This window comes from Excalfactoria chinensis, chromosome 2 (assembly GCF_039878825.1).
Source record: "Excalfactoria chinensis isolate bCotChi1 chromosome 2, bCotChi1.hap2, whole genome shotgun sequence".
NCBI classification, from domain to species: domain Eukaryota; kingdom Metazoa; phylum Chordata; class Aves; order Galliformes; family Phasianidae; genus Excalfactoria; species Excalfactoria chinensis.
The window spans coordinates 127,144,145-127,164,289 of record NC_092826.1 but is presented as its reverse complement, the minus strand read 5'-3'; the positions used below and the strand labels follow the sequence as shown (position 1 = coordinate 127,164,289).

The following is a 20,145-nucleotide window of genomic DNA, read 5'->3' as shown; positions in this document are numbered from 1 at the left end:
CTTTTCCATTTTGAAGGGAATAATATTTTTAGAAGTGGTGGGCTTAAATGCTTTCTTGCTTTCAACATTGTCTGTCATAATGTTGTTTTAAGGTGGGCTAACAAATTACTGCAGTTTGGAGGAATAAAAATCGGGTACAATTTTTAAATTAAAATACTGCACTGCCCTCATTGAATCTGTAATCTTGTTCTTTGAGGGTTTGCATGACAAAGTTCTTGTTTTCATTAGGAAAAAAACAGAACGCCGATATTTTAATTAATCCCACCTGTAAGGGTTTCAGCATTTTGCTTCTTTATAATCAGTAAATAGAACAAGATTGACGTTTTTCCACAGACATTGCTGACCTGTACGTCTCAGTCTTCTCTACCTTTTGAAAATCAGATCTTTTTTTTAAAAGCAATTAACTTTTATTTTTGAAGTACGTGATAGAATCTTGTTAGTCGCTGGTTCTGTACGGAGCGGTTGTTGGAGCTCCGTATGTGCTTGCAGTATTGCTAAGCCCATATACTCGATGGAATTATCAAGTGTAAAAAAGAAGGATTTGTTGCACACAAGATTGAGCACACAGCGGTCCTTTTACAGTCTGATAGGACAGTGGGTACAGAATGTGTTTTTATTTGATCTTGTGCACGGATAGCGATCTCTAAGCTGAGAATGAAGTAACCTTCCATATTCAGTGTTAGTGACTTTGATTTTCTTATGCGGCCGCAGTGATGTCAGAAGGAGGGTTTCTGTTGCTGGGCTGTTTGCTTTGTGTAAGGAGAGTGTTGTCTGATCCTTTATAGAACTGTAAAGTACGGTTCAAATGTGAAAAAATGTCAGCTTGTTATAAATGGCAGCAAATGGTGCTGATTATTTTACCTTTGACAAAGTGGAAAATTTAAAGGTTGGTGTGTCCCGTTTTATTAATACAATAAAATTTTACAGTGTTGTTCTGGGCTTAGATATATGTTCTTTAGTGTTTATTACCCCTCAGTTACAGTAAAAACTTTTGATTGGAAGTCTGGCATCATTGTTCAGAATGCTAAATCAGGAAATTAATTAGCATATGAAAGCAAATGTGCATCCATTTGTCTCCAGCTTTTTCCTTACACTAACCAAAACAAAGCTGGTGTTTTCCTGTAATACGCAAGAGTGATGGAATGCAGAGACCATATTTTTTATCATTTAGCACTAGTTTATAGCTTCCACAGACTTGTCCTAATAATGAAGCTATGAAGGATATGACAAGAATGGTGATATTAAATTTCTCTAGACTAACAGTAAATTTTTCCATTCTGATGTCAAGAATGTAGAGCATCTGGATTCCGCAGTGTGAGTGGTTCAGTACGGGAACACTTTCATCAAATGGTTCACCATTTATTCTCCTCCAAGGAACAAGCAGACTCCTACAGAAAAGAGCACTGAAAGAAGCAGTTTTCTGGAGCTGGACAAATTATTTGTCCCGTTGTTTCAGATTTCAAAGATTTCCATTGCTTCTTAGCGTTAAATCTTATCGCATGTGCAAAATTAAGTGAAGCACTTTAAAATCAGAATTCTCAATATTACATCCAGTGTTACTCAGATCTACTAAAATTAACTTGTATTAATTAAGGTTAGGAAAAAATGAAGAGAGACTGAGAGCAGGAGCTTTGTATTAATAGAACAAAGTGCGAAGTCTGTCTGTTGCTGTTTGAAGCAGGGGCAGTGCTGAGGTTTCAAGCACTGTATTTTTCCCCTGAAGTTATTTCCTTAGTCCAAGCTGGCAGAATTTTGCAACCATTTTGTTCTACTCGGTATATGCAACAAGTCCAAAAACTTTAATTTCCCTCTCTGTGACAAGCTCTTGTGTATTTTTGTTTTAGGCTGTCTGTATCTATTAGGTTATCTACATGCATGGTGTATATAGATTACTTCTGTAAAATGGCTATCTAGTTGTTGGTTTTTAAATGCCCGTGTTTCTTTTCATGGAAGAAATAAATTTCATGTAAAAGCATCGTATATCTGGTATTAATTTATTAAATTGCTTTATTCTTGGTTCAGGCAGTTAGGTTTAATGGGCCATCTGAGCACCTGCAAACTTTTCCTTCCTCTCTTCCGAGGGTTTTATGATATTACTGTGTGCAATGCCTGTCTCCTTTTATTATTATTGCGGTGCTATACTACAGGGATGCTACTTGGTTCACATCTTAGTTCAACTTAGACACTGTACCTAGTTTATATAACATGAGTCATATGTACATAATATCAGCATACTACTATCTAAAACTAACAGTTCCCATGTTTCATAAGTGACTCCTCTTGCTGCCACTGGGTTATGTGACCATGTTTAATCACGAAAGAACCTCAGATCTTCCCTTCTCTCTTTCAGTGATGTGGGGAAGTCCAGGGATGATCACACTGAGATGTGATTTTTTACTTTCAGTTTCTTTCCCCACGTTGTAGGACAGACCAGGCTGACTTCCCTTTTTATAATTGGTTGTAGTCTTACAACTCCATGTTTAAACTCTTTGTTAATTTTTGTGATTTATGCTCAGGTCATTTGAGACCTTTGAATAAATGTTCTGCTGTTAAAAATAGAAGTAAATGAGTTTTTCTTGTGTAAGTCATGTTTACGTTGCTGAATTTTGATACCTGAAGTATTTTGATACTAGAAAATCCCAGCGGGCCTTTGATTCATTTTAAATATAAAACTTGTTTAAATTTAGCCAAACTAGACTACAAGAAGAAAAAAAACCTGAACAGAATAGCAACAGTGTATAAAGAAGCCTTTATTATATTCTTTTTTTTTTTTCTTTTTCTTTTTTTGGTAAGGCTCTTTACAGTGTTGCCAACATGAGGAATTATAAAAAATAGAATAAAACAAAACAGAAAAACAGTTTTTTTTCCCAGCTTTTCATGATTTTTGTTGTTTTCTACAACTTGTAGAGGCTTTTAAAAAGTTTTTTTTTGTGTGTTAGTTTAAATTTTAGGCATCTTTCCAGAAATGTGTGTAAAATACCTTTTTTAACGGGAGATCAGTGAGTGCCATTTGACTCAGAGGTGTGAAGAGAAGGCATCGCACTGAGCCTGATGATAGCACGGCCCGGGCCTGGCAGCGTTCAGCTCTCTGATCCACACCTACCTCCCATTCTATGGCTTGTAATGCAGCTTTAATTTACATCACAGTCCATCTCAGCATAGGGCATATACCTCTGAGCATTTAAAAAACTCAGTATAGCAGTGCTTCGGTGTTTCCAATTGGCACCGAAAGAATTTTTAAAAGATAAATCTGATTTCAGCAGACTGGCAGCAGTAAAAGCAGTGAACAACTTGCATTGCTTGCAGTGGCCTTTGGCTCTGGCCTACAGAACCACCCGCAGTGCACTCGCTAGCTTTGCAGGAGGTTGGTTTGATGTTGGGCTGAAGCACAGTCTCCAATGGTAAATTGTTCTTTTCTTTCTGTCTACATAATGCTTAGTTTCAAGGGGAGTCTATAGAGAAGGAATGTAGTGTTCCCTATGTGCTGGGTGGCCGGGGTTCTCCTGCTGCAGAGAAGAGTTGGATCTTGATTTGTTCCCCTTCTGGGTCAAAGCTGTTAACACTGTGCTGCAGAGCTAAAGCAGGGCAGCACTTGAAACATGACCATAGAATTGGATAAAATAAGTTGGCACCCATCTAATTTTCTCCTTTTTCCCAGAAAGTTGCATAAATTGGGTACCTTTCAGTTGAAGGTAGCACTAGAGCTACTGAGACATAAAAACATTCATTTTCCTGGAAGGGGCAGTTCAGGGCTATGTGAGCAAATTTAGCCCATGGCAGCTATTCATCTGAACGTGGAAACCCCAAGGAATGGAAGCACCCACAGGACAAATCTGTCCTGGATTGCAGGTAGCTCTGCGTAAAACCCAGTCTCACTACAGGCACCTTCAGTCTTACCTGCTGTCACTACTATAAGAGTCCATCAAGAAACTTTTCACTTGGGATTTAATTATCTGAGGTTTGAGAAGCTACATTTACTATAGAATAGTTTCATGGTAGATTACACGTGAAAATTAAGCAGATTTCATGGAACAAGAAATAAAAAGCTTGTTCTGTTGTACATCTCTTATGTGAAAGGAGTGCCTAAAGTCCATATTTTCTTTCCTCCAAAAGGCATATGTGAATTGTTCTTAAACAGTTATGTCACAGTATAAGCTTGCATTGAGCTTTCTATTCCATTTTTTAACAACCTCCAGGTTATTCTGAGCTGAGTGTATTTGCAGTAACAAAAGTAGTTCTGCACGGACATATAAGGCTGAGTGGAAAGAAATTTTAATTTTCTAAATATATCCCTTAAAAACAAAGTAAATTGGATGAATTTTTTTCAATTTTAATGTTTCTTCTTCCTGCTTATTTCTGCAGCTGCAGTAATATTTGTGTCATTTTGCTGCTGTGAATTACTGTGACACCCACTTCTAAAAAGTGTTTTTGTTTTTTTATTTATTTTATTTTTTTTACCCGGTGCTGAAATTCTAATAATCCAGAAAGTAAAAGCCAAAAGTCCCATTCAGCTTCTGTTCCTCCAGTCTTCAGTCATTGATGGAGTCTCGCTTGGCAAGACTTAGTTTTCTTTTTCTGTCCGTGCAAAATTGTAGTGGTTTGAGTTATATCCTCTTCTTACAGTATTTCTGAAGAATAAACAAGAACAGATTTAAAGAAAAGCAAGATTCTAAGAAACTGAATGTCAACCACCAAAAACTCTTGGACCACAAAAAGAATGTATCTGGAAGGAACGTTTTTGTTTCTTTTTTCCCCAGAATATTTTACTGAAAGGCAGTAAAACCATGAAAATGTTAAATAATCAGATCCCGGAGGTGCCGTATGTAATTTTGAAAGGGGGAGCGTGGTACCTGGAAAGGTTGTGAAATTATGTTTACTAATAAATATTTGAAGTCGTAACCTTTGGGGAGATAAGAGACATAATAACGATAGGCAACCTATAACTTAGAATAATGTTCTTTACTAGCAGAATATCTTGTAAATCTGTCCTTGTGACGAACAGCAGCACTTACTCAGACTAAAAATAATAGCAGGACCATGTATCTTGGATCCCGGGAGACTATTGGTGTTTTTGTAGACAGCAGACAGGAGAAAAAAGGCATTTTGTCCTTTTTACCCCAAGTAATCCCACTGGAAAATTAAACATGTGCTATGAATTGATATCAGCTCATGCCAGGTTACCTCCCTAAAGAGGACTGCTGCAAACACTGTTGCTACATTTCTTGGACAGCGGCTTGATGGCCTGTGTGCATGATGGATATTTTATGCTGCATGCTACTGTGGAACACTGTGCTACTGTCTGCCCCTCGGAGCCTGCTGGTGAGGTGTGCCACAAATAACTGGGAGCAGCAATTGCCTTAACTCTATGGATAATCTCGAATACCTGTGAATTAAAAATATTACTGAACTCGTACTCTGTGTGGGTGTTTCTGGGAAGGCTGTGTTGTTTTTGTTTTTCCAGGTTTAATAGCGTAACACATAACTTCCTTTTGTCTTGCTCTGGGTTCCTACTGAACACGGGATAAAAAATATATATATATATATTAAGCAATATATTAGCAAGAAATATTTAGAGAAACCACGAACCCTTTTTTAATGGACCACCCTATCCAGTTTCTGTTCTTTTAAGGAAGTTTTTCCTATTCATGACTCATTTCACTCTTTGGCTAACATCAAGGGAAATGGAATAACGATTAAGCAAAGGAATGTATGTTTTTTTTCTCGTTTTGTCCTTTTTTTTTTTTTTTTCCCTCCCAAAACCTTTACGAATTTCTCTGTAACCCTGTGTAAATACATATGGATATAGAAGCTCAACAACTGTGACAAGGTAAAAAGTACACTGCTAATACTTTCTTTTGAGTAATTTTAAAAAAATGTTCTTTTTAGTTCTACAAGGTAATGTTATGCTGGATACTCCAGGCTCCCTATTCAGTTAAAATGACATGCTCCAGGCAGCCAATTACACAGAACTGTTAAGTGAAATTAATGAGATCACCCCTAGATTACACTTTGTGTTTTATTTTCATTTTATAGGTCTGTATGAACTGCTGGCTGCACTGCCAGCCCAGCTGCAGCCACATGTGGACAGCCAGGAAGACCTGACCTTCCTCTGGGATATGTTTGGTGAAAAAAGCCTTCATTCACTGGTGAAGGTAAACCACATTTAAGTCAGATTCTCTTTGAGAAGAGCATATGGAAAAATGTTTTGAGCGCCATCTAGTAAACCAGTGATAAAACTTGCTCAGTGAAAACAAAACAGCCTTGTTTTAACTCTGTTTCTGTCAGAGTGGAAGTTGTTAAATAAGATTCTACCAAAAATACATAAATGATTTCATTTAAGAGTGATGTTTTGGCAGCATAATGCTAATGCAGCAAACATATGTTGTTTGCCCTTGTTTAGAAAAAGAGTAAGGAATAGTAGCAGGAAATATGAACCTTCTTTATGGTCAACATTCAAGACCTGGAGTTTAGCTTAAATAAATAAATGTTCACAGCAAAAATTAGAAGGGATATATTTTCTGAGGTCAAGTATGGCAACAGTTCAGTAGCCACATTAATTTAAAATAATTTCCTTTAACAAAGTCAACTGAAATTCTAGTAAGCTGTTTCTTTTGCTGGCTTGCCTCCATTTAAAATTGTTTTGCACATAAATACGTTGGACTAAAGTACGACCTGAAATAAGTTTGGAAGAATACTTTAGTGGAGTGTCCTGCTACAAAAATGATCAGCGATGAGGGATCAAAGCATGCTGTGGAAGTATGTAGGGTAACCCCAATAATACTGAAATTCCTTAAAGAAGAAAAATGGGACCAATCAGCTGATTAGGAATGTTCCACTCCTTTAAAATGGTAAATGTGGCTCAGGTCACTAGCACAGAGCTAATTCAAGCTGTAAGGAAATCCTTAGCTCTCAAATGAGTCAGTAACTGTTGGTAACCCATACCTTGAATATATCCAGACTTGGAAGTAGTTGAGTAGAATTTGTTGCAGTTGTCAGTCATTGATCTAGAGGAGGCTTAACACTGAAGCTGTTATTTTGATGTAACCTCTCAGCAATCTTACTCCAGAAAATATTTGATAATGTTGGAATTTGGCCACGATTTTCAAATTAGCTGTGAAATTACATATAAAAATAAACACAAGTACACAAAAGCAACAAACAAAGGAATGATGTTTTTCTGTACTCACTTGTCTCAAGAATTTAATCAAAATTTCTGAAGCGTGGTGATTCCCAGGCTTCTCGCTGCTTTGATTCAGCAGAAGATCACTGAAAGAAACACTGATTATGTTCCTAATGTAGGTTGACAGCAGTGTGAATCTAAGTTAAATGTTAGGTCAGGAGCTAAATTAGTTTTCATTTTGGGTTGGAAATTAAAGAAGGCTGTCTAGAACATGAGTGTGGATCTGTGAAACATTAAAATTTCAACATTTGCTTTTCATTTTGTATTGAGTAAAAATCTTAACCTTTTGAACTTATTCACACACTCCCTTTTGTCTCTTCCTGAAAAAGAAAACAATCACAACACAACTGTAACTATGGCACTCGAGTATAGTGTCAGTTTGGAAAAGTGCTCTCATACTAGTGGCGAGCCCTAATTGTTTGCTATTGCAGGATGGATTGTTCTTATTAGGAAAAACAAACAAACAAACATTGACAATGAGAAAGGGTTCTTCAGGCAGTTGGGAAATTTTGGGCTTCAGTGAATGAAGATCTCATTGCAGTTACAAGAAGTCACTGAAATATTCCAACCGTCTTTATTATTTATCTTGTAGATTTTAAGATCAGGAATTAAATCTTTGCATAATTCCTAACTTGCGAGCTTTTATGTCTCATGTAGTCTTAAAATAGATTTATTTCTTGAAGTTGCATCCTTACTGTTTACTAGTTATGCCTATTCTTTAATACAGCATCCTAATTTTATTCAGAAAACAGCTTTTTTAGTTATAAGAACTGAGGCTTTTATCAGCATCTAGAATGACTAAAGTTCACATCAAAGGATGTAGGACCTCAGTTAGTGATGGCCATGTTATAGAAAATAGTGCCTGAAGAACTTTCAAAAGGTTATCTAGTTCATATCTGTGTCCCAAGACTATCTGAAACATAGCATGTATTTGACCTTTAACTCATTTTAGAAGGATTATTCACTGTGTTATCAAGTTTCAGAAAAGGCAGTGAGTAGCTTGTCTGGAATGGAACTGTAAGAGAAAAAGAGAAGATCTCATCTGCCATAGTTTTTCTCTGTTACAAGGCATCAGAAGTGCCAAACCTTTCTGGGTTCTGGTATCTTATTTGAGAGACTGTTTTTCCTAGCAGTAACTTCTTAACGTCAACTGTTCTTGCAAAGACAAATGTTTTCAATTTGTCAGGCAGAGAATGATGACAGATATTTTGTAATAAAAAAGAAGCACTAGCTTAGAGCCAAAGATGTTGTGATCATGGTATGTAAGGGTTTTAAACTTCATAAATTGGAAGAAAATTAGCGCTGGTCTGCTACCAATTCTGCACTGGTATTTCTCAGTTTAAAATAGACACACTGCTTAATGAAAATTTCAAAGCTGAGCATCATACTCTGCTGTTTAATACTTGCAATTATCAAAGAAGAGCTGTTTTTCCAGGGTTTAAAATGGATATCCAAGCTCCAAAATGCTTGAAAAGAATAAAATGAACTTTCTACCTTTTGTACAGATATTCTAAGTTTTACAGGCATTTAATAATCCTAGTGTTTTGTGGTATGATATATGGTTTGCTACTCTGGCTGTCTTAATGTTGAAAAGGGTAAAATCCAACAACAACAACAACAACAACAAAACCGACAACAATACCAGCCCCAAACCTTGCCTTGGATTTCTCTTCATTCAGTACTTTTGGATAGAAATCTTTTTGTGAGCTTGGATCAGCCTGAGCTGTTCTAAGAAGTCAGAAATGGAAAAGTTGTATTAGATCATCCAGTCCATTACCCTGCAAATACTGGATAGTTCCCTACACTACATTCCTATTGTAGTAAGTAAAACCAGCAAAAACTGATGCAACTGGTCTTACTTTTTTTTTTTTTTGCCTTGGTTTTTTGTTTTTTGTTTTTTTCCCATCCTCAATGAAAGAATCTGTTGGTTAGATTTTAGATTACAAAGTATAGAGAAGAAGGAACCCACAACCATTGGTGACTGTTTGAAAGAGTAAACTCTCTGCATAGTGGATGTTCAAAGTTTGTCTCCATTTCACTCAATTTGTTACTTCCTTGTCTTATCACATAACTTTCTTAAGTTCTATCAAAAGTCTTCAGACTTCTCCTTATTTTTAATATGGTAGAGATCCCAATAATTCTGTAGAGATTTATAGAAAAGGATCACGAAGAGATGATCCTTTGAATAATTACGAGCACTAGCTTAGTTGAAATCTTAACTAGACATGAGTACACTGGTTGTGTTGGATTATTAGAGGAACAAAGGTAAATAAAGGTATGTTTTAACTTCTCCTTTAGCTTATTTTTAGAGGAGCTACAAGAATTTCCATCTATGTTTACTTTCTGTTAGTGCACTGGACACATATTTTACTGTTTATATGCTAAGCTCCAAGATGATGCTTCTGCTTTCAATGTAGCCTTAAACATTTTTCATTGTATATGTAATGCTCAAACACAGAGTAAGCCTATCTGTTAGGCTGTTATCAAAATACTTTTTAACCAATTCTACTTTACCAATTGGCTTTGGCTGGCTCAGAGCACTCACGGTTCTTTAGCCAATTCTGTACTTTGCCCGTAGAGGCTGTGGATGTCCTGTCTCTGGAGATGTTCAAGGCCAGGCCGGATGGAGCCCTGGGCAACCTGATCTAGTGCTTGATCTAGATGTAGCAGTTGGCAACCTTTGATGTTGATATTGACTGTCTCTGTGCTTCAAGCTAGAAGCTATTATTAAAATACTTTTTACTTGTAGCATATTCGTTATTTTCTGATTACTTTTTTCTTTGTGTGTATTTTCTGTTGAATTGTATGTAATCTTTGCACAGTCTTCTTTGAAACTGTTTCTGCAGCTCACAAAAAACTTTTCATTTTCCTGTTAATTGCTTTGTTGTATGGACAGAGAAGGGCGTGCTTTGTGAGAGGCTTTGATTGCTTGCATACATGTACCTTGTAAGGGAATGGTAAAATGCATTTCTGATTTCAGGGCAGACATAAGCATGTAGCTTAGGAGGAGCTCAAAGGAGCTGCATTATCCAGTGACAGCAAATCTGAAAAAAATAGAAGGGAAAGTGTGACTGGAGATTTGCAGGTTGCAGGCCCGTAACCTTAAATCTAACTCAGTGAGTGGACTGTGGGTTCACGGGACAGTGTTGTAGACCTGGAGAGATGTACAGACCACCTTGGAGCTGATGGAATTATTGAAGCTGATAGCTCATTCACTACAATATAGCTTTGGTATTCACAGTCCTTAGGGTTCTTTACTGCAGTGTTTTCAATCATATTTATTTTTAAAAAGCTGTACCTCCCAGGTAATGGGAACAGGCTGTAGTTCTGAAAGTTCTTATGAAGTTCTGCTGTTTACTTTGGAGATGGGGGAGAAAACGAAGGAGAAGGTGGTGTGAGTAAGCATTTACCACCTGGCCATCTGGAGGAGGAGGTGGGAGTGTGGGGCTTGGCAGCTGGGACCAATTCATGGCCAATGAAAAGTAATTGTTCTTCATGCTCTAGAGAAAGATTGGTTCTTATGTTAGTGTTACATCTTTAATTCTGAAAAGGAATGAATTCTGAATAAAGCTCTCACTCTTGTCATGCTGGCTGTCCAAAGAGTGAGCAGATTTAAGCTAGGCAGGCTTAAAAACTTCTACAATTTTAGGAGGGGGGAGAAGGAATTTACTAAAGTTGAACTCTTTAATACTGATGGACTAGACAATAGAAGGCAGTTCTTTGTCATTCTTCAAATCCAGGTCATTTGGTCTGTACATACAGAATTTCGGTGCTCTTCTCATCCAAAGTATTTGAAGGTAATGATCTAAGTTGTATACTATACCAAGGCTTGATCATATGCTTCCTACTTACCAAAAGATGAAGCTACTGAAGAAAAATATACACCGTAAGAAAGCCTGATGGTATCTGACAACAGTTTGCACTTATATTTGGAGTAATTAGCATCGAAGCACTGAGTCATTTTGCTTCCATCAAAATTATTGCATGCAAAAAATGTAATGCAAGGTGTTATTCCATATGAAATGCCATGTGAATTTAAAGTGTAACTTTGAAGCCAAAGTGATTTTTGGAGACTTGTTCAATAGCCAGCAGCTGAAATGTGCAAGTAAAGAGATCACTTTTAGCTGGAGGCAATCAGCTGCCTTTAAACTTACTTTCCATGGGAACAGTGATCAGATTAATCAAAATAAGGCAACTGGAGTTTTATAGAAAATACTACAGGATCTTTACTTTATTCAGACTGATTTCATTGCCATGGAAAATTCAAGGAAAAGGTAAGTAGCAGCCAGGCAATCGAGCAAACACTTCTGCTGTTGTGATGGGGAGTTTCTGGATGGAGCATGTATGTGTTGACCCCTCCCATTTGCCTGCATGCTCATTGTGTAAACATGCAGTGCATCAAGAGATAACTGATCAAGCAGGTCACAAGCAAAAATGCTTTTGTTTTAATTCCTGGCTAAAACCTCAAACTTTCCATGTACTACAGTAGGAGTTTCTCTCAGATGAAAAACAGTTTTTACCTTCCACATTCATATTTACACACACAGATGGGCTTATCTGTGCCTTCATTAAAGTGAAAGACCTCCACTTACTGAAAAAGTGGTCAAGTTTAGCATTGGTCAGTGTAACCTTCTTTCAGAGAAAATGCCCATCGAGTTAGTGCCAAATGGATGTGTTAGTGCAGTCGTGGACAAACATGAATCATTTGTGAGATTCAAAGGAACTAGTTGTGTTTTGGCTGTACTTTGTTCGCTGGGAAGCAGCTAGTGTTTTGTTTTGTTTTGTTTTGTTTTGTATGCTTTACTTTGTACTTGGTTGAAGTTTAATAGAAAGTGCCAGCTTCTGCCCCAAGTTGTGATATTCGCTATCACCAGCATCTTGCAGCTTCTGCACCAGAGCTGCTAATGTGTTTAATAGTAGAGACTTGAAATTTTCTTCTAGATTTTTGTAAGGAAGTCTTGTTCTTGTCAACATATCCTCCTTTCAGCCCATGTTGTTAAAAATAATAATTAAAAAATCCATCTAAAGTTGCAATTAAATGGGCTTGTTGACAGTTTCAGTCTCATAAAAGCTGTAGAAGTTGGGCTAGATAAGAGATTCTGCAAGTATGGTATACCAAGAAAGATTTGAAATGAAAAATAAAAGAGATAAGCTTATTAAATCAGAGGTGTGAAATATTGGTCTATGACTACTACTTGAAACTTGTGAATTAATCAGTGCTTTGGAATGTGAAAAAGCTTTGGTTTAGGTTAAACTCCAGACGGAGGCATTTTTTGAATCGGTAGTAATTGATTTAAAGTTTCTGCTGGGAAACCTCCAAAGAGTAGCAGAAATCCAGCCAAAATGCTCTAGACATTAAGAAGTGAATCCAAATCCTTCTAAGACAAATGGTTTGTAATCTGGTTGTTGCAGAGGGGCAGTATACCAGCCTGGTGACAAAACTTGTGCCATATCCAGATTTTTCTTGTCTTACAAAGCTTACATAATATTTCTTTAACCAAAGTGAATCGTGCTTTATGTTTGATACTGAGGCCAGTTAAAGGTCTCAAAGCTGCTCAGTAGTTGGACAAATCCAACATATCCAATGATAATGTCATTTTAAGCTGTTTTTTACAGCATTCTTTTCTTTTGGACTTGGAGTCTTTTTTTCTTTTTTTCTTTTTTTTCTTTTTTCTTTTTTTTTTTCTTTTTTCTTTTTTTTTTTTTTTTTTGTGGCAGATGAGAAAAATTGAGTTCTGTAGAAGATCATGTAAGGGTGTGCCTAATTATTAAATTATTTGTTTACTTATTTTTGTTACTGTCTTGGACTATGTTTGTTTTTAGAACAGACAGTTTTAACTACTGGAGTGCAAAAATATCACAAGAGTTATAAGAAGGATGGGATGTAATAGTTGTAAAATATGACGAATTCAATTCTTAGTCCTGATCCAACGGATGAAGCCTCTGCTGTTCCCTTTTGCAGATCCAACCAGTAGTAAAGCTGGATGCGTGTTCCCAGGTGCTCAGCTGGCCATAGAGATTCTAACAAAAAGAGCAGTGCCATTACTCACCGAAATGCCAACTGGTCTGATACAAAGAGAAAAGCAGACAGTTTGGTCTGCTTTCCTTCCCTCCAGCTGATCAGGGCTGGAGTTCATCAGCAAAAACCCTCAGAACTTTCTATGTTTATAAGTACACCTGTGTTCACAGATTCCTCAAATGTCACTGCTGGTGCTGAGTCCAACAAAATAGCCATGATACTTTACCCAGACACTGGTTCAGTCCTTGAGTCCTCGGAGATGAAGGTTTCCTCTCACTGCCTAGTCCAGCTTAAAGTTTACTAGTAAAGTACACACACGTTCACCGATGTACATGATGTAAAGTGCACCGATGTACACTTACATTCATTTATCATGGAATCATGGAGTGGTTTGTGTTGCAAGGTACCTCTGAAGGCCATCTAGCGATTACACAGGGTAGCTTCGCTACTGCTTTACATTTAGCATGGATATCATCTTCATAAAACATTTTGAATTTTAATGCACTTTGCAGATTGGATTTCATGGAAAAGAGCAGCTTTTGTTGAGATTTAGTGATTAAATAGTCTAGCAGTGACACTACAGATACACCCAGCTTTAATCAGGATGAAACCATAAATCAGCCTACGATTTTGAATTTCCAAGTTCCAAACATTCTAGGAAAAAAAGTAACCCATGATTATAATCATGCTACTCTGGCATCTGAGATAATGAGATGGAATATTGAAGTTTGGTGCGCTCTTAATCACAGAATTGCTAACTACGAATCATGCCATAGTGCATGCCATGCAACAAAATACGTGTAGTTTTATGACTGTGCTCTTTCATCCTGAAATATCACTTTCTAGGAATTTCTAACTAACAATCTGCCCAAATTATTATATTGTTATTATTATCTTCTTCCAAAGGGGAAATCATTTTTTTTCTTTGTTCCATATCAGGTAACCACTTGAGTAAGAACCACAGCTTGATTGCATCTTCTTTCCTCATCCTGCTGTCTTTGTATTCTGAGTATGTCTTTTGGTCTTTTCATTTAGAACTGGATTATTTTACGCTTACCTTTATACTGCAAAGTGTTTTTTTTTTACTCTGTGACAGTTCTTTGTTTCCTTTACATTGTGCCTTTATTTTCCCTATAATATTCCTGCTAACGCTTTAATAACACTCCAGTAATCATTAATAACACTTTAATAACCAACCTGTGGTGACTTCTCTTTGGTTATATCATGCTGATTTTTACTTATTTCTGGTTTTCTACTGTTTTTCCAAACCTTTAAGAATGTTGTTAAGTGACCTCTTATTCTCAGTCTCACTGAGTGATAATCAGTTTTGGTAGGGGAGCTCAGCTGAATTTAGGTGGGTAAGTATCTGCAGTTTCTTAGTCTGTTAAGTGTAAAATATAATGTTCAAATAACCTTAAAAATTGTACTGATGGTTTTTATCAATCTTGATTTTTTTCCTCTAGATCTACATTTTTTTTTTTTTCTGTTTTCCTGAGTTTTAACTCAAGAAACAAAAATTTACACCTAGTACCGAGTCCAGAAGAACAGACCATCCTTTACTATAGCCACTACATATATCTTTTTGTTTGCTAGCTTGATTTTTTTTCTTTTATTTTTCTTTTTGGCTTCTTTGTTTTTTAAGATTTACAAATTGAAATTTTCATATTAATTTTAGGTCTGGGATTTCACCAAAGGTGTGTTCCCCCATTGTCCACACTGCACTTAATTTGTTGTGATCTGATTGGAAAATTGCTAACTATCTGACATTTGTTTTTCAGAAACAAAGTAAAACGAGAATGTAAAGCATTGCATTGTAGGTATTCTTGATAGTTTTCATAGTGGTAGTTTCATTAAAGAGCCTTTAAGCAAGTACTTGAATTTTCTGCTCTGAATTCTAGTGCTCATAAGCACATATTTACTCTTGGTCAGTTGGCTTTGTTTCCCATCTTGTTTTATTTATTTAACCTGGACTGTAAGGAAGCACAAAGAAAGATGCGGTAAAGTCTGTAGTTTGGCTGTTGGCAGAGGCCAATATGGCCTGGCCTTTTGAAGTATTGCATTTAATCACCTTCATGTGTTGCTGCTTTGATTGGTGAGGATTTGTTGTATACAGCTGATGCATAGGGGTTCTGCTACTGGTAACTTTGGTGTTCGAAATTCTTCAGCATTATTAAGATGCACAACTTAAGTCCCCACAACTTTTAATGTAAAACTGACCAGAAAATCAATTTCTAGATCTCATATTTGAGGAACAGTATAAATGAGCATGGGTAGTTCTGAGCATCTGTTTTTAATGGAAGGGATCACTTTTAAATCAAATACTAGGATGTTTTCTGAAGTTAGTTTCTGGGTATTTAATCTGTAGTTCCATTAGCGTTTCGGGTTGTGATCCAGTGTCTGTGGCGCTTTCATCAGACTTTATCAAAAGTTGTGTTTACAGCATAATTGTGTTCTGATGATGAAGACTTTCATATTCCTTAAATAAATGCTCTTTTCTGTGTTTGCGTCCTTCATAGGAGCTTCTTCTGAAAAAAATCCACCAGTCTTTAGATTTCTGATAGGAGAACAGAGGAGTCAAAGTAGAAAACAGAAACTCAATTGTGTTTTGCACATATAGGAATGTCTGAAGGTTTTGTGGTTTTCTTGCAATTAATAGATTTCCATGTTTGTGTACAAGCAGCTTTTAGTGTCAGCACTTCCTTAAAATATAATTTTAATGGAGTAATACAATGTTACGAACTAAAAGGAAATGTTTTTTCCTGAATCAGACTTATTAATTACGTAACCTGTGCTGCATTGTAACGCACTTCAGAGAATTTAGGAAAACCTGAATGGTGAGTGACGTACTTTTCATATTGCATGAATTGTACTGACCCCACTAGATGGTGCTAATTGATAAATATATGTGCGTGTGCACACATTTAACTCAGAGGATGAATGTCCCTATCTGTAATTAACGCTTGTTGAGTTTTGAATAGTTTAATTCTGTCTAATAAACTGTATAGAAGTGATATCCTTCAGGGAACATGAATGGCATTGGATCTTGGCTAAAGGAAGGTAAGGGTGGTGTTCACTGTACTAGGCAGGAATAAATCAAATTCTTCATTATTTCAATTTAGTATGCTCTGCTTGAATACTGAAAGTGAAAAAGCACAGGCTTGTGCCAAGCTTTTGCAGTCACAGAGAACAATAGTCATAATGAAGTCATAGAGAATCCTGTGTGTTGTCTATTTTCTTTCAGTAATGTTCAGTCAGATCTGTGTAAAATCTTGGATGTGAAGTGGGCGGAGTCTGAAAAATCTATCGGTCAGTGAGGAGGGCAGTTTAGCCATTATTCACATTAGGGAGCTGCTCGCTTAGTGAGAAAGGTTAAGAAAGTTCTTTGCTGTAGATTTATATTGTTAACCAAACAGTGGAAATCATTTACTTCTGGAAAAATGAAACACAAATTAGGTTATTTGTAACTGTGCAGAAGTAAAGTCCTCAATTCAAAACTGCGGCGAGTGCTTCAAAACTGTGGTATCGGGAGGAATTAAGATTACAAAAACAAGTTGTTTACATGTTAAACAGATTACTGGGCAAATGAGAACCTTTTACTATTAATATTTGTAACCTTTCTTTTTGATGTTGTTTTCTGAAGAAATGGGCATTTATTAAAAGTATTCAATTTAGGCATGTATATTTTAGGATCTAAATGAGATCCTGAGCCTAGCCTTTAAGTAATCCTGCTAGCAGTGATCTTGAGACTACCTGCTCTTCTCGTGTAGTGCTCCCGCTCATTCCTTCCTAGCAGACTTGCAACAATTCTCAGCTTTCCATATATCCCACTTTAAATCATCTTCAGCTGTAATTGGTACATTGGAACTATACACTTGTTTATCATTAAAGAAGCAAAACGAAAACCAGCAACATCGTGGTTGCTTCTGTATTTGGAAATGTTTATTTCTTCTGATTTTTTTGTTTGTTTGTTTGTTTGATTGTTTTTTTTGTATTGTCTTGTTTTAAGCAATTTCTCCATATTGTTGGTATGATGCCACTGAAGTACACTGACTCTGGGAATAATTTAACATAAATTGATGTTAGCATTGGTGTGGAAAGCACTGTACATTCAAATTCACCTTTTGACTCCTTACTAATCATCAAACTAGCGTAACGCATTGGGAAAATGTGTAATATTATTAGGTTTTTTTCTTGTTGTTTTTTTTTTTTTTCTGTTTTAAGTTGCTGAATTAAATAATCAAATTAATAACAAGTCACAAGTTGTTTGGGATTGCAGTTTTCTTGTATGTCTGTCAGAAGTAAGGTTACAATTGTTACTGTCTATTTTGAGCTAAGGAGAACTTCATATAATGATAACTTCCAAAGCACAATCAATTAGTTGTCAGTGTGGTCTTTCTCTTTACTTTCTAGCTGCATCTGGTGTGTTTCTATCCCTTCACATAAACAGTACAATTATTTATTTCTGTTTTTGAAAGAGAGAGGATTTTTTTTTTCTTTGAAATGTGCAAATCTGAAACTCATGTTCAAAAACGGCTGTTATTCTGTCACAAAGATCGGTGGTTACAGAAAAAACAGAAATCCTCCTCTCAAACTTTAGAGATCCTTACATTCTAACTCACCTAACAAAAGTTTTGCCTTTTGCGTTACGTAAGAACAGCAGCACTAATGCCATTAAAAAAACTTCTGTTAAAGCTGAAGGAACTTTTGTGTTTCCTAACATCTGACAGGTACCAAGACTTGAAGAAATCATAGAATCACAGGGTTGGAAAGGACCTACAAGATCATCTAATCCAAACTTCCGTTCTGATGTTTTAGATCAAATTGTTTTATTTGTTACACATAATAATATTTCACATTGGTTTGGTATGCGTTTTACAAGTCTTTTTTTGCACAACTAAAACACATGCACTTGATACAATCTAGAAGGGTAGTATCAAGACTATCCTCAAATCTGGAAAAAGAAGTCCTTATGCCTTAAGTGTTTCAATACATATATATGTATATCTATATACTGTATCGATACTATATAGATACATACGCAATATAAATATACTGATCAGCCTAAGTTCATTGGTGTCCTGAATAAAATAAGATTTTCCTCAAGTTTTCTATTTAGAATCATTGTAGAAACATCAGCTGTTTGATTGTTGCTGTAAGGATTATTTCCATCTGGGTTTCATTACTTTCTGTGTAATTTCACTGAGTTGCATTTCTTCAAAACTGAAAGGCATCAGAAGGAGTTGTAATTTCTTTCCTGCTTGCATGAAGTGTTCTTTAAGTAAAAGTATATTTAAATAAGTTACTTAGCAAGACATGTTGTTTATATAACATTTATGTCAGTAAAATAATTCATTACAGTATTCATCTCACTATCAGAAACTGAAATGTAAAAAAATATTGAGGTTACAGTATATATGTGTGTGCGTGTGCGTGTGTTTCAGATTAGAAGTCATTTTAGTAGTATTGGTTTGAAAATCAAGTACATTTTGTGACCATTATTAGTCATAGAAATCCCACAGGGATCATCGAGTCCAACCCCTGGCTCCACACAGCACCACCCAAACCCGATGTCTGAGCATGGTGTCCAAACACTCCTTGAATTCCAGCACTCGGGGCCATGTCATTGTCTTCATGGGAGGAAGAGTTGGAAGGAAAGACACTGACGTGACCCCACCCCAAAATCTCTATTTCTTTTAAATCTGTAACCTTTATTCAAGAAGTGATGTCTACTAAAGTTGCAATAAAAGGGGTGGTGGGTGTGCAGTGTAATTTTGAATGGCAGCGTATAGACAGAAGTGTAAAGGGCTGTAAAGTGCAAAGGGCATTTAATGCATTGGTGTCCTGGTCGACTTCAGTTTTACTTTTCAGAATTTTTTCTTGAAACTTTTACCAGGTTTTGTATATACCGGTGTATTGTTTTCAAAGAATTGATTTACTTTTATTTTAGCAAATTCAGGTGGGTATGTGATTAGCTTATTGTTCCTATTTTGTTTTAATTGTAAGTGCATTCTGAAGGGCAGTGCATTAAAACCAAGGGGTTCTTTTAAAATCCAAGGGCTTCTGTTTGAAGATTAGTTGTTTCAAAGAATACCGAGTTTGATGTTCTTGTTTGTTCTCTTTTTCTTAAACAGAAAAAAATTCTTTGAGAACTTAATGTCCTTACCTCACACAAGAGAGTGGCTTCATTCAAATTTGGAATTGTTCTTATGCTCTTTCCTTTAGAAATGGGGTTAAAAGTGCAGAAAAACAATTTTGGAAATACTGTACACGGTAGCCATGTAAGCTGTTTGGCTCTAAAGGGGCAAGAAAATTTATTTTGGAGCTAGTGCAACTTGTTTGGCTTTGGTCTGAACTTCCTCTGCCTACCTAGGGACACTCTTCCTATAAGCAAAGTCATCAAAACCTTTTCTTATTACTGACTGAAAAAAAAGCGTGTTTGAATGAAGTCTGTGAAATCTCATATAATAGCAGCTTTATTTTATTGTATAAGAAACAATGAATTCAAAGTGAAAAGTGTTTCTAACAGAAAAATAAACATTTTAAGAAACTCTGCAAGGAATATGTGGGGTTGCAGCCAACATTTAATCTGTTCTGCTTGACATTGCAAAAATAAAATAGCTAATGTATTAGTCTTATTACCATATGCTTGCATATTCATTCAGACCCAAATTTTCCAATTCTTTAGTCTCTTTCTCCTTTTTTGTGATGTGGTAAGTAAGATAGCTTTTAAATGAATTAAATATGTATGTGTGTATAAAACACTAGCTTTTAAAAATGAAAGGAAAAAACAGCAACACCTCACAAGCTAAGTTATAAAGGGATTAAAGTCACAAAGATAATAAATTGCTCTTTTTGTAAAAGACAATGAATACAGAAATACAAATTGCCATTTTAACCTTTAACCGTAGTAGTTATATCATCCTTCTTCAATTACAACAATCAATTG

General features: G+C 36.1%; 1 protein-coding gene across 1 annotated transcript in view; it reads left to right on the top strand.

Moving 5' to 3' along the window:
* Window positions 1-20,145, top strand: part of MPP7 (MAGUK p55 scaffold protein 7) — a 144,300-nt gene that overhangs the window by 53,592 nt on the left and 70,563 nt on the right. The window contains exon 5 of the mRNA XM_072329434.1: window positions 6,034-6,152. Coding sequence (XP_072185535.1) covers window positions 6,034-6,152 — 119 coding nt within the window. The remainder of the gene's footprint in view (window positions 1-6,033; window positions 6,153-20,145) is intronic.